The sequence below is a fragment of the Gordionus sp. m RMFG-2023 genome, chromosome 2 (assembly GCF_954871325.1).
Source record: "Gordionus sp. m RMFG-2023 chromosome 2, tfGorSpeb1-WG-v2, whole genome shotgun sequence".
Lineage (NCBI taxonomy): Eukaryota > Metazoa > Nematomorpha > Gordioida > Chordodea > Parachordodidae > Gordionus > Gordionus sp. m RMFG-2023.
Genome location: NC_088776.1, coordinates 13635560 through 13651843, shown reverse-complemented (window position 1 = coordinate 13651843; position 16284 = coordinate 13635560). Strand labels below are relative to the sequence as shown.

Genomic DNA, 16284 nt, shown 5'->3' with positions numbered 1-16284 from the left:
CTATCTTAAATTATAGTTTTAAATATTTCACCATTTTAAACTGTTTTCCTAATATTAAACAGTTATATATAATACAACACCATTTACCATTCCTTCCAGCACATCGGTTGAACGCTTATTAAGTGTAGCTAAAAATGATGTTTCGGATAGTATAGGACACTTCTTTGATAAAAACTTAGAAAATGTTTTATCAAAATCAATAAATTATATTTGAAGTAATGTTATTTTGTAAATCTACTAAAATAATATATATATTGTATTTTTAATATAAATATATTCGTTAATAGTTAAGGAATATTTATAAATGTATCTGAAATGTATCAATAATTTTGTATATCGGTATCAAATACATATGGAGAAAATGTTTTTATAACGGTATCGGTATCGATATGTTTTAGAAGTATCGCTAGCAAGTCTGATAGCACAACTAGAATGTTCCCATACCTTACAATAAATAAATTTTACCCAATCACTCCCATTTTTACTTTTTATTACTTAGATCGCACACAACACAAAACCTGTCCTTTTTACTCTTCTTGGCATAGCATCCTTTTCCATTTTAAATAAATGTGTTTATACGGCAAGGATGTGATAATGTTTGATGTTCATTTTCAACTCCTTTTAGCATTGAAGCCATAGGCTTAAGCAAGTCTTGTCAGTCCTTATAAAAATATGTAAAAATCTTTTTTTAAACCAAGAAAACCAATCCTTCCCTGCTATGATATTACTTTCCAAATTGGGATGGGTAGTTTTATTTTACTGTCTAAGTAAATCATAAGCAAAACTATTTACTATATACTTTTTAACAATACAACTATACAATGCATAAGCGGCTGTAAAAAAAAATTATATTGTAAATCAAGGTTTCTAGAAAAAAATCTTACTCCACATATGATATAAAATTATTTGATAAAAAGATGTTAAAACAAAAGTGAGAGTGTATCCTATGCTGACGTTTGTAACGAATTTAAACATATTAATTTTAAAGTTTATAATATGACCAGAAATTGTGGTTTTAAACTATTACTATTATTTAATATATTTGTTTTATTTTTCAAAAATCATCTAGTTCTAAAAAGTCCACAATTAAAGGCTCATCCTTCCTCGTGTATAGTTCATGTTTCTTCTAAATACTTATTTTTGACTAAAATTGTGAGAAATGTATAGAATAATCGTTCTTTCTTAAAATCATATAATAGAACTAATATATAAGAGAAATTAATGATAAACATCTTTTATTAAAAATGCTAAAACTTTTATTTTATTGATATCTGCTTTTTGGGACTCGCCATGACCCTGGTCTTAGTTTCTAATTATTGCCCAATTTATATCCTGGTTAATAAATTTAAGTTTTATGGTAACTATATCATATGATAAATATCGAGATAAAACAATCCAATAAATTAATCCAGCTATGTATATAATACGTAAGAAACCGCATTTATAACACAAGAGTCGTTAAAGTATCGAAATCATATATGGAACTGTATTTAATATCAGGCATTTTTTTAAATTTTACAAGTGCAAATAGTAAAATATCAGTATCCTTAGTATAAAAATTTTCAGATATATTTCTCTTGGTATCTTAAATAGATTGGCCAATAAATACAATTTTTTTGGTAGTAATTGATTTGTCAGAAGATATCTATCTCATTATTTTAGTTATATTATACTCCTGTAAAATAATTCTATTAAAATTAATCTACACCAAAAAAATGAATTCATTATCACAAAACAACTCATTCATATCTAATATATTTTTGCCTTTTTCAAAGAATAACTAAATACGTTGATAAAATTTTTTATTAATTAAAAACATCAAAAATATCACAGACCTGCAGGCCCGGCCCTAAGCCCGGCTAGTGATTTCAAAAATATACCAGGACTATCTTTAAAATAATACCCAGGCCGGGCCTTATATTTTTAAACCAAATATTTTTCGCCTTTATTAGCTATAAAAATTAAAAATAAATAAAATATATTATAAAAAAATCCGGACCGAGCTTGTCGGGCCTGAAAATGGGCCAACCCGAAAATTTTTTTTAAAGAAATAATCGGGGCAGTGCTAGTGTTGTTAAACGGCTTGTTTTGAGCCGATTTTTAAAAACGGCTAACTCAATATTTCATCCAGAATACTATTACGCAAGCCTGAATATTTTGTTTGCAGAAGGAACAAAGGTTTGGACATCAATTAGCGAGATCTCAAGGCTTAGGCAATATTTTTGGCTAAAATATTGAGTTAGCCGTTTTTAAAAATCGGCTCAAAACGAGCCGTTTAACAACACTAGGCAGTGCAAATTGTACCTCTGCAGGTCTCTGAAAAAATATTTTAAAATATAAAATAAGCCTAACCTTAAGCTATATAAGTTACCTGCTGTAGGAAGTTAGTTTGATTTTTTTTAAAGTTCCAAGCTGATAATCTATTATTTATAATAACTAAATATTAATTATATATATGGCGTATTGGACTCCATTTTAAATCAACCTGAGGGCGATTTTTAAATAAACATATGATTTGACCAGAAATATTTCATAGAGTACCAACACTATGATTTTCAAACAATTTTGCTGTTAACTTTTGAACTGCACTTAATTTATCTCCATTTTTTATACATATTTATATATTGAAAAATACACAAAATTTAAATGCAAGAAATGTCTAAAATTTAGTACTTATGCTAGAATACATTTCCGGTCATATCAGACTTTTCAAATTTAAAGATTGTTCTTAATAAATAATATAAAATTAGATTCCAAATCCCCATGAATTCCATATAACAGTAAATGAAAAAAAATACTAAATACTGATCAAAAAATAATAAACATTCAGAATGCTGGTGGTTTTGATTATTTTAGGCTTTATATCAAAATTCTCCTTGAAAAAAAAAATTTTAAGGTATACTTATTATATCAAACTTGAAAATTAATGTAAAGACAAGATAATTTGCATAAAACTTAATTAATGATTGACACATAATATAAATAATTTAAATTAGATTTACGGTAAACGGTCAGGGAGGGGCCTTATAAGATTTGACGGGTGTAAAAAAAATATAAAAGATTTAATATTTTTGTAGAGTAATATTAATAATTTATTCCTTATAACATTTTCTTTAAATTGTCCAATGCGAAAATACTTGGAAGACTAGTTCTGGGTGGTAGATGGGGGAGGGATAAGTCGCCCATAACCTTTTAATCTTTTTAAGAAGGTATGTGTAGTTTAACGTTAAGGTTCTATTATAAGAGAGAGGCCTTAAGGTGCCGATAATTCCCCCATCCCCCCACTCGCTCATAGTTTTTAAAATATTTTACTCGCCAGTTCATATTTTGTTTATTCCTGAACCCATTGCTTAAAAATTATGATTGGCTGGTTTGGCTCTTTAATTATTTTATTTTATTATCTTTTACTTACACGTATAAAATAGACAATATTATGAAATAAAAAATAATAATTCAAAAAAAGTTTAAACCTACTAGCCTAATGTTCAAATTTTTTTTAACCCTTTGCAGACCTCTGCTTCCTGGTTCGACATATTTCAAAAATATAATTTAACATAATATGGAAAATTTGACATTTTTTATAATTTTAAATAAACCTAGCAAATTTATCACAAATTTATGTAAGTGATTAGCCAATGAGAAAAAAATCAAATAAAAGGCCCAGTCGCTTTGAGAGATTTCTACACCCTCCTGAGCCAATGACGATAATGACTACCTCAAAAATTTATTCTCTAAAATTTTATCTCCATCCTTCTCTAAATTTTTTCTTATTACTACCTCCTTCTAAATCATTAACAACAAAAAAAGATAATTCAAATCAAAATTAGAAAAAATGAAATCCAAATCAACACTATCCTCTATCCCTCCTTTTCATTCAAATGATGATAGCACTTCAAAAATCTACACCCTCCTTCCTAGTCCCTGTACTTACTTACCCAAAATGCATAGGCTGAATTTTAAAATGTCTAAGTTTTCAATTAAAGGTAGTATGGAGTTTCTACCAAACATATGAAACGTGGAAGGTTCTATAATTAATTTAGAGGCCTGGGGTAACGAATAGTGGGAGAAATGGGGAAAAAAAGAAAAACAGTTAATTTCACAAATGTTTAATCGATGCAGAGATATCATAAGCATATATTTTTCTATCAAGAGGTGAGAGAAATATTGTATTATTAATGTTTGATATATAATATTATTTTTAATATAATGTCTCCTGGCAAACAATTTCATTTTAAAATATAAATTTGAAATATGTTGGTATAATATTTATAATTTATATGTGTGATTATAATATTTGTAAGTGTAATTTAATGAAACAACCAGGGCCATAAATAAATAATTTCGAGGCGGCTAAAATTTGTTTTGATCCTATTATTTCTATTATCATTTTTCCATAAAGTTTAGAACACGAATTAGGTATAAGTATGCAATTTATTATAGTAAAATATAAATAATTTGTCATAAACGACTGAATTGAGTAATTATAATCATTAATTAGGATATATACTTTTTTAAAATTACAATTCATTTAAAATGCCCCCAAAAAAACAAATTTGAAAATTTTATGTAGAGGGCAAAAATCTTATTGGAGACCCATCCCCCATAGATCTCCCAGTGGTTATGGTCTGGCAATATTTATTGTACATGTAATTTAACGAGAGAGCACAACATCAACTAAACTTTTAATTACAATTGACAATTGAATTGAATTAATTATTAACTTGTTATTGAAATGATAAAAATGCCATAATTTTTAATTTCGAATATATGGCAAGCCAATTCAAATATTTTGCCAATGATTTGGTAGCCTAATTATTTACAAATAGTTGTTAAATCGGTTGACACTATTAAATTTTTGTTTAAATTATATGGAATGGAGATTTATTATATGAGAATTTTTAACTAATTATATTTTGATTTTGAAGTTATGCCAATATTATATATAAATAATTTAAATATCTTTTATTCTAATAATTCATATATGAATATTTAATTAAGTTGTCAATGGGGATAAAATTATATTGTGTCATATTTGAAATGCTATTAACTTATCAATTCTTATCTTTTTATGTTTAAAAAAAAATTGATCAAAATATTTGGATATCGGCAGCACAGTCCGGTCTAAATGAATCCCCTCGTCAAGAATTTTAGAATGTTGTTAAATTTTTGTCCTGGCCCAAAGTACAGGTCGGGCCGGTTCAAATATTTAACCCAGCCGGTAATTATTTTTTTTGAAAAAAAACATGAATTTTGCATTATATTTAAGTAAGAAATTTCAAAAAATTGCTGCCAGTATTTTGCACAATCGAGTTAACCCTGCCTATTCCATGATGCAAGATTCAGCATTTCGACTGTGCGAATTTCTATTATACATTATCGAAGACTCGTTGGCTGATCAATTGAAAGCATGTGGTGCCTGGTTTATATCTCTTCTAATACAGTTCTATTCGACCCTGAGTTGTGAAATATCGAGATTTATACGTTTTCTCTATATCTTATCTAGATTCATTCTAATAGATTGTATCTGCCTCCAGACACATATTTGCGGTATCAGTATCCATTATTAAATACAATTTTATTTTGCGTCTTTTTTATTCATAATAAAAATATTTAATCACATTTTTTTATATCTAATTTATTAAAATTCTCTCAAAGTTTATTTCTTTACAAATGAAAACAAACTGGCAAATTTTATTTTACACATATGAAGACCACAATATCTTATAAATGAAATAAAATCTAAAGTTTTAATATTTGTTTTTCCCAATCACTTCTCAGAGGATATGGACTAGGATAAAAATTTTGACACCCAAAATTTTCTATGCTTTTTTTTAAACGGAGTGTTATGAGGATTTAGTAATATTTGAAAATTATCCCGATATAAAAGTGTTAGGTATTTATAAGGTATATATATCAAAACACTACATTCCAAGGCCCGCACAGCCCTAACCAGGCCCAAAATTAAAAATAATTAATTAATTAATCGTATTTTTATGAAGTCTAATGAAATAAAAAAATCACTAACCTTCTCAAATATAAATTCTAAAATGAAAACATCCCTTAATATGTTATCTTTTCTCACTATTTTACATTTTTCTAGCCCATATAAGTCCAATTTTTTTGAGAAAAAAAGGTAGTCCTAGTCTTGTCCGAAAATCTTATAGGTTGCCGGGCCGATATACAGAACTATACTTTCCTGCGCGAATGGAAAAAAAATTGACCGAATATTTTTTTAAAGGTAAACGGTTATCGTCGCTGATCAAAACTTCGAGAATGTTTTAGTTATAAAACTTACAATAAAATTACATAATCATTATCTTATTTTGTATATATTAAATAAGATATCAAACTGGTAAAAAAAAAATTATTTGGTTTACTTTAAAATTTTGAGTTTTATTTTAAAAATAGATTTTCAATTTTGAAATTATGCTCATCTTACATAATTATAAATAAAAAAAATTATATCTATAGAATAAAATCTATATCTAAATATATTTTTAAAATGTATCTAGATGTACTTTTTAGGTCATATGGTTAAAGTTATGTAGATGATGGGAAGTTTGACCCCCTCCGCCATAGAGAAGGGGGATTTTGTGGCGTCATAACATTTTTATAATGATTGATATCTAGACAATTTGCTTTCATTTATTTTAAATTGCTAAAACACCCCTATTTAATTTTCTATTTACATATAATTATTTCAGAAAAATTCTTCTTCTACTTACAAAAGTAAAGTTAAAAAATCCAAAAATTATACGAGTAAGCATTACTATTGGCACATTTAATTTTTTAATTAAATCTTCGCCTAAAAATTTTTTTTATAAGTTATATATAAAAATTGAGAACTGGACGCTTTCCAGAGACGCTATAATTCGTGAGGGATAGATGTTTGACATTTTTATCTAAGCGTAAAAGCGCGTTTAGTTAATATCACTTTAAACAATCGTTTTACCTTAGCGCTTGTAAGTATAGATAATCTATTGTAATTGTTTTTAATATTTTGGTATCACATTTTCGAAATATGCCAACCACAATTCTATTTGAATATTTTTTATGCTGCCACCAAATTATAAAAGTTTTAAAGCTAAAGCTATAACTAGAGACATAGAGTCTCATATTTCGAAATGCGATAAAATGTTGATTTTTTTATTAAATAATGTAATTTTTTTCATTATGATTGTCTATATACTGTTTATTAAATAGATTGGAGCATTTAACTAAAATTTATACTAGGTAGGCATTATACACAGGGGAAGACTGGCGACGCTACGGCATCGTGGGCATTTTTTTATAGCGGCCTCATTTATATGGGGGCTTCGCTCCCATACCCCCATTTGTGAGATTCGGCCCGCTTTTGCCCGGTCTTCGATCGGGTTCCCTTATATGGCTTCTTCGATTTAAATGATTTTTATAACTTCTTATTTTTGAAAATAAGTTCAAAAGATTTACATTTTTAGTAAAAAAGAATAGTATATTATACGATAATCATATATTTTATTTTTAAAAAATGCACATCTAAAATCATATTCACTACCAATATAAAATAATATTCATTGCACATATATATTTTACATTAGATTTATAACGATATTGCACTATAAAATCAAATCATATATTATATGTTAAATATAAAAAAATACATAATCAATATATCAAATCAATTAATTTCACACATATAAAATTATTGCAGTTATACAATATTACAGCGTATAAAATTGCTGCACTTATAAAATCAGGCACCGATCATTTTGTAAATAGATATTAATAAAATTCAAATAAAAGAATTAAGGAAATATATAATTTTTACATTAATAAATCTCTCATTAACTTTGAACCTTTGCGCAAATATACAAGAATATCTTCTAGTTCAATCTGCGCTAATGGTTCTCATTCAACTGACATCATTAAAAACGCTTCTAATTTTTCTTGGTCATCAGCTTATTTTAATAATTTTTAATTTACTAAATGTTTTCTCGCAATTAACCTACATAAATGACAAAGTTAAAATGTATTCATATGCCAAAAATAAATTAGTGTCACTTGTATGCATATTGCATCTTTTAAAAATTTCATACACGCATATTAAACACTTGTTACACTTATTATCACACTCTGAGTTATTATCATATTGTAATATTCCATTTTCTTCATTTGGCTCCTCACTTGTACATACGATCATCGTCCGTTTCATTTAATTCTGCTACCAAATCTTTGAATACACTGGCAAATGAACATTATTCGTTAATATATATATTTTTACTAACTATTTCATCAAAATGTCTACGATGCAAATATTGCATATTCAAAATAAGCTCTCAATTCGCAGAGAGCCGTTCGGACAAGCTGTTTATAATTTGATCAATTATAGGATGAAATACTCCGAACCTATAAAGATCAATCGATTCTTGAGGACGTTTATCTTGGCATTTGTCACTATATATTCTCTTCGCTCGTCCTATTTGATTTTTTGGCAGATCATTCTGTACCCTGATACTCTCCGGGAGCTTTAAATATTAAAATTAGAAGCCATTTTATTGCTTTATTTTGAATCGATGTAATAATCGATGATACAGAAGACTTATCATCTTCTATCATTTTCCATGCTGACAAAGTACCTAATTTTTTAGTTTGAAGATATGACAGTGGCCCAATTATTTCAAAAATTTCCAAATATATTATAGCTCTACTTAGAGTCTTAAATTTATATAAATTATCAAGTTCTTGTCTCAAATGATTTATTATCTATTATAAATTTAAGTGCATTTATCGTTATTGGGAGCAAGCTCTCTTTACCTTATATCCTCTAAGGGGTTTTTCACTTGCCCACCACTTTATCTAACCTATTCTCAACTTATTTAGGCCCAGATATTCTGTTTCACCCAAGCATCCATCCTTTAATCTGATTCACCGACCTGGATTATATTTGATTTCAATGAATTAAGAACAAGAAATGTTGGCTATATTATTTCTACAATAAATCAATGTATAAAAATGTAAAATAATGAATTAATCAAAACTTAGCTTTTACTCTACTCAAACAGAAGCGTTTTTACTTCATTTGGAAAAAAACAAAAATAAGAACATGGTAATGATCTATAGCGTCAATCGACGTTACTGGTATTTTATGCATTAAATTATAGTAAACGATATGACAATTAGAGATCTGCAAAGTTAGGCACGCCCGTACCCTACCCGAGTCCGACCCGCGGGCCGGGCTCGGGTCTAATTCTATTTAAAATAATCAGGTTCGGGCCGGGCCGGGCCTAATATTTTTAAAAAAATTCGGGCCGGGTCGGGTCGTATTTTGGAAATTTTTTTAAATATATCTAAATTTATCAATTTTATATTGAATTTTTTATGTAAAATAAAAATTTTTGATATTATTTATTGAAACTAAACGCCATATAACATATGTCTTTTATTTTGAGTAATTATAAAAATTAATTTCTATATTTAAATAAATTGGGGCCCAGCCGAGGGCCGGCAAAACCTTTTTAAAAAAAATTTCGGGCCGGGCTTGAAAAATTAGGCTCGATGCAGATCACTAATGACAATTGTCAAGGACTATGATATTCAAATCATAGAGATATCATTAAAACTAATAATTATATTTTTTTTCTAATCGGCCTCTTTTTTGATATTTTCCTCTGATCGGCCTCAAAAATCGACATTTTCTCGCGGCCTTGTGGGCAAAATGTCTACCTGATCATATGACCAGTCCGCCCCTGATTATACATATTGACTAGGCTCTAGAATTAGTGCTTTTAAATGTTTGGCAAATTTCACTTCTAGAACTACGTCTTAATATGAGATTCAGATTTATACAAAATATAACTCGATTCAGTATAATGAGATTTTAACTATTTTACGTCTATATCTATTCAATAAATCGAAAAGAAGAATTGACCTATAAAAATCTTGGAATCATAAGATTTAAAAATATTTCGAGTCAGGGAAAAAACCCCTTATAATGTATATAAATGTCGATTTTTGATTCGCGTTTTAAAATGAAATTTAAGACTCAACTTACTGTAGTATTTTTTAACAACTCTGATTTAATCACTTGTAAGCCATTTTTCCATGGGTATAACTGGAGTTTTACACATAGAATAAAATTTTAAATTTAATTTAAATATATACTATAAAACTAAAAAAAAAAGAAGGGACAAAATGAAATATATTTTATTAAAAAAATGATATATGCATACTTTTAATAATATAGAGGTCTCCTCTATATAATAAATACTTGTATTTTAAGTGTTAACCTAGGTCAAGTGTGGTTTTGTTATAATTTTTAAATATTTTTTATTTTAAAAGATTGCTCAAAATATAACTAATTTTAATTTTTTTTTGTCTATATAGCATTTTAGTATATGTATCTTAAAAAGAAAAAATAAAATAGCGATAAAAGTGTGGAACAATTAAAACAAGATCTATTTTTTTAAAGTTAAATTCTTTGAAAATAATATTTTAAACTATAGCCAGGCTCGTGCAAACGGAGGAGGCGAGGCAGCAGATATGGAGCGCCTAAATTGGACTGATTTAGGGGTTATCAAATTTTATTCCTATTATACATAATTTATGCTTAAATTTATTTTAGAAAATCATTTCTTACAATTCATATTTTAAGCCTTTTATTGGCGAATCCCATTTTATAAAATGGCGAGCGTTTTCTAAACGGCTGATGAATTTATTCTTGTTCTGGGCAACTAAAAAGTCTTAGAACAGCCCTAAACCATAGCATTATTTTTGGGTTTACAAAGGGTCAATAATAATTAACAAGATAATATTCATTAATTATTTTATTATTAAACAAAAAATATATCTTTTTCGACTAATCATATTATTCAGATCGGTTTTAGAGTTAGCTTTAATGTTTATTAGTTTAACATGAAATTCAATGATGCACAAAATAATCAAGCCTCCAAATATAAATAAATTAAATACTGGTGATAAATAATTCATTCCTGTAAAGATGTATGTGTATATACAGAAGATTTTGCATTTAAATATATTTTACCTTTTTCTTGTAAGGGAATATCGTCCAAATGTCCCGTTTCCCCGTATTTGCATCTTTTGATCTGATGTTTAAGAGGATTTTTTGCGAAACGCTTATTGTATTTAACATAAGAATACGTTTTCTTAGTTATATTAACAACATTCTCATTTTTGTTATCATCATTATTAGAATCATAATTATGAAAAATGGGTTTCCTTTTAAACCTCATATTAGCAGAGATATTTGTAAAATTAGATTTCTTATTGTGTGCTGTCGAGGATATCATAGATCTATCGTAGACCTTTGAAGAGCAGAATACTCGTGTTTGGCTGGGAGATGTATCTATGGATTTGTTTGTTCTATAATGGTTTAAACGATTTTCATGGGTATTCATGATTTTGCAATTACTACCAAAAATTAGGGCCTCTATGGAAAACGCGTTTGCCTTAGAACTCAGTTGAGAGGTTATGTTGAATGTGGAGGATGCTTGTTTGGAAATGGTAGTTCTCTCATCGAAGGCGTTGATGGGTAGATCCGGGAGAAGATATGGATCTAATTTTTTTAGCATAGAATCATTGGTAGTGGGATATAATTTGTTAAGCCAATAATTGCCATATTGGAAGTGAGAAGAATTCATTCGATAGCGCATATGGTTTTAAAATATCTAACCATTATTAAATCCTAATAGGCATTATTATGCGTTAGAAAAAATTTAAGCTTTTTTTTTAAAAAAAAAAGAATATTATTTATTACTAAAATGTTATATATTTCATCCAGTTATCAAAAGAATTATTTGTTTTTATAATGTTACATAATATATATTTTTTTAAAAAACAGTAAAAAAAATGAAATAAAATGAAATTAACATTAAATTATAATTTAGATAAGACCGAATATATATTATATAAAATTTATAAAGTATATATTCATTATTCAATAACAACTTAATATTATATAATATTATAATTTATATATATTTATTTTATTATTAACTTATCAAATTTTGATCTGTATATTATAAATATAAAGCAATTAAATATGATATATAAGTATGATTATTATATTATTTTTTTAGATGAGAATAAATTAATATATAATATATAATTTATTTTTTGTAATTATATACTCAAATTTAAGATAATTTTCACTAAATATTACATTAATTAATCAAAATTTACTTTTTTTTCTTCTTAAAATAAATTTTATTTTATTTATAAAATTATATAATTTTATAATTTATTTATTTTTCTTATTATTTGGATTTGATTTTTAAATAAAATATAAAATTGTATTTTTTTTGCTAAATAAATTTGATAACCTTAATAAAGGTTTTTCTTTTTTTTAGTATTTTTCTAATTCTTTCTTTTCTAGTACCCTCTCCTAGATCAATGAAATTAGCAAATTTCTCGTTGAATTAATGAATTAATATAACAAATGTGACTGTCCAACGAAGAGCATAAATAAAATTAGTATAACCAATTTGCGTTAAAATAACTTTAAATCATAAATTAGGCCAGAGTGTTCGTAACTAAATTTCATTAAGTTAGGACGGGATATAAAATAAATTTTCCGATAAAAAAAACAAAAATTATATTTCTTAGCATTAGATATTAAGACTCTCTTGGGAATCGTTTTGGACAAAAATGATAAAATATAATAAGATATAAAAAAAACTTCAGTGAAACCTCCTAAGGTGGCCACCTACTCCTTTACCATATAATATAACCATTAGGGTTGTTCCCTGCCAAAATCCAAAATTGTAATATCAAAATGTTGTATATATTGGACAATCTTTATGTTGACCAGTCAACATACCTTGAGGAATTATTTTATAGAAGTTTCAATCTAGATACTATTAACGAAATAAAATGAATAACAAATTATATTTTTTTCATCGAAATATTCTTTTTCCCTATTTTTTATAAATTTTTATAAATATTTTTTTTATAATTTTAATTAAATTTCAAAATTTTGCAATAAAGTTTCAAAAAATTTAAATTTATTTTAGGTAAATATAAATATTAATTTCGTCAAGGTTATAAAATAAATAAAATTATTTTCCCTAATGCTTATTAGTCCAATCTAAAAATTAAACACAACAATTTAATGACTTTATTTCTTTAAGAACGATATTTGAATCAATTTGCATAAAGTGCTAATATGCTTTAAAATATGTTATAATCATCTGACTTATTAATTAAATATATTTATTTTTTCCCCTCGATATATGGACTGGTTATTTTACAAAATTATTTTATATAATATTTTTTATAAAAAACGAGTAGTTTAAAATTTTATATATAAATTAATTTTTTTTTATTTGTGAATTGCGACAGTGACAGATATGGTAGAATTTGGAAACTTATATTTTCAAATGATTTCGTCATTTTTCATTAATACTATTTTTTATTTGTTTATGAAACATTCCTTGTAAATTAAAATTAAAATTAAACAATTTAACAAAATATTGGCAAGAATAAGTATTATTTATTTATTTTTAATAAAAATGCCAATCATTTTTTAAAATACTTTTCATTTATTTTTTTATTTTTTTACAGATAATTTATAAATTTGATTGATTTGATGATGGTTGATTTATTATATCAATTTTTTAAAATAATTCATTGTTTAATTTGAAAAGTGACGCGGGAATGAAAAATTACTGGGCATCTTTAAGAAAAGGTATGCAAAAGCATACTCGCCCAAAGGGCCTATATTAATATTAAGCACGTCAAAATATATGCTCTATTTAAAAATGTTATTTTTGAACATCTTGGACTAAATAAAGAAAAATTAACTTTTTATGGCCCTCCAACGCCATTGTGGAGATACGATAGTGCAAGAATAATGTTTTAAGTAGGGTAGAAACTGGCGAAATAGGGGCAATATTCCAAAGAAGATAAATCTAAAAGAAAAACTAGCACACCATTAGAGCCCAATTTTAAGAATAGTTTATCGTTAAAAACCCAATAAAAATTTATTAAATCCAACAAATTTTTATTATATTGTGGATATTTATATCGCAAAATTATTATTTAAGATTATGCGTTACACTAGTAGTTTATAAAAGAACTTGCAATGTACTGAAAAATTTAACTATAACTAATACTTTAGAATTCTATAATAATGTAACTTAACTGAAATTACTTACCTATTTTTATCAACACTATCTGTTGTCTTTAGTTAATTTCGGGAAGGTGTAAGACCACTTTTTACCAGTTATTGACAAAAAACAATTTTTCTTCTCTTATCTAAAAAAAGTAATTTCGGGTTTTTTTTGCTTTGAACTAAAAATAATAATCTAGATTTTCTGAAACTTCTAATATATAATCTAGTTATAGCCTATCGAATACACCTGTCCTCAGTTTAGCTTGTATAGAAAAGCAGCTAAAAATAATTTAAAATCAAATATTATCCCTTAAGAAAAGGGTAAGAATTGATAAGAAAAGGCTGCGATAGTAATCTCATCTCCGTATATATATATAAGGAATTATTCGATTCATATTTTATAATTAACAAATGGTAAATATTTGAAATATTAATAAATATTCAAAATTATTCCTAAATATTTTGAATTATTCATAAGTATTTAAGATGTCCCTTCAAAACTTTTTACTTTTTTTCCATGTCTATATTCGATTTTTAAAATTTTTCATTTTTTAAAATATTTTAAAGAATTTAATTTTCGAATCGAATGTTTGGCGAATCAAGAATAATGTTTTATTATTTGTAAAGGAACAAAGAATCATTCAAATCATAGGAATCGTACGAATGGACATAATAAAAATAATGCAGATATTTGATTCGTATTTTTGTGTATATCTCAGTAAAAGCAACTTTTTTTATTCAAAATAAGAGTATACCTAAGGAGAAATCATTTAAAAAATGGGTAAGGCGATAGTTTAATAGATGTTATTAATTTTTTTTCATTTAAAGTCATTAATTGAGACCGTTATTTTAAATTTAGAAATCTGATTTTGCCGGAAATGCATCCCAATAGGTGTATAATACCCACCCTATAAATTTCAGACAATTTTATAATAAATCTTTGAAGAAATATTAATTTAAAATAAAAATATGGAAAAATTATGAAGAAATTAATATATATTAAGGTTTCTTCCAAAAGTTGGTCATAAAATTGTCTGGAATTTATAGGGTGGTTCTACACATATTGGAATGTCTATCTGGCAAAATTAGGTCTTTAAATTTTATAAAAAGCGTTCGATTAATGATTCAAAATTTCAAAACCTATTCCGCATGTCGGAAAAACCTATAAAACTATCGCTTTACCAAAAAATGAATGTTTCTGTATAATGTGTAATCAAAATTACAAAAAAAAGAAAGAAGGGAGAGAATGGGTTATAATATGCGAATTTAAAATGGCATTGATAATTTACCAAATCACAAACAAATTTTTATATATTAGATATATGTAAAGCGAGTTACGATATATATGTCTACTATTTTTCCATTGATTACTAAAAATAAATTCAAAAAATATTTTAAAATATAATGTATTGTATATAATCCTAATATACAATCATTTAATTAATTTGTATATAATTAATAATTATTCATTCCGGAAATAACTAAAAAAAATTAAAATTATTTTAGCACATTTTAAAAAAATTATGTGATTATAAATTGAAATTAAATTTTAATTCATTAAAAAAAAAAATATTTAAATTTAAAATCACATTTTTATTTTCCTATTTCTTCGTCTTTAAAATCCTTTAATCTAATTTCTTAAAACGATGCATTTTTTCAATGAGATAATTGGTGAAATTAATAAAATAAATATTAGAAAATTTTCTGATTTTGGCAAAACGATATATATATATATATATTATAAACAAGTATAGGGGAAACAGAGGCGGAACGACAAGTGTTTGTTCTTTTTCTACATTATTATAATTTTTCGTGGTTAAAAGTAAAATTTCTATTCGTTATCTACAACACTAGGTTACAAAATAAAATAATAAGCTCGCCATCCATTAGAATTTATGAGGTATTCTCACTTTCCTCAATAGAGATAAATAACATATTTTACCCCATTACCAGGGCAAAACGGAAGATACCCGAGATAAACCATTAATACAAATCATGATTAAATTTAAATGTTTTATTTCAGGCATATAAAATGAGCTGATGCATTAAAAATAAAAGCCATTTCTCATGCCGGACCTAATTTTTTAAAATGAGCTTTTTGGATTTTATAATATAATCCTTTACGTTAATATCAAAAACTTAAAAACATTCAATTTTCTCTAGACATATCAAAATCA

General features: G+C 26.0%; 1 protein-coding gene across 3 annotated transcripts in view; it reads right to left on the bottom strand.

Annotated features, from left to right (window-relative positions):
• The window catches only part of LOC135925309 (T-box-containing protein 2-like), a 35174-nt gene extending 23491 nt beyond the window's left edge, over window positions 1-11683 (bottom strand). For all 3 annotated transcript variants that reach the window (XM_065460569.1, XM_065460568.1, XM_065460567.1), the window contains exon 1: window positions 11021-11683. In XM_065460569.1, the coding sequence (XP_065316641.1) occupies window positions 11021-11648 (628 nt within the window). In that variant the 5' untranslated portion in view covers window positions 11649-11683. The remainder of the gene's footprint in view (window positions 1-11020) is intronic.
• Window positions 11684-16284: the final 4601 nt, after the last annotated feature.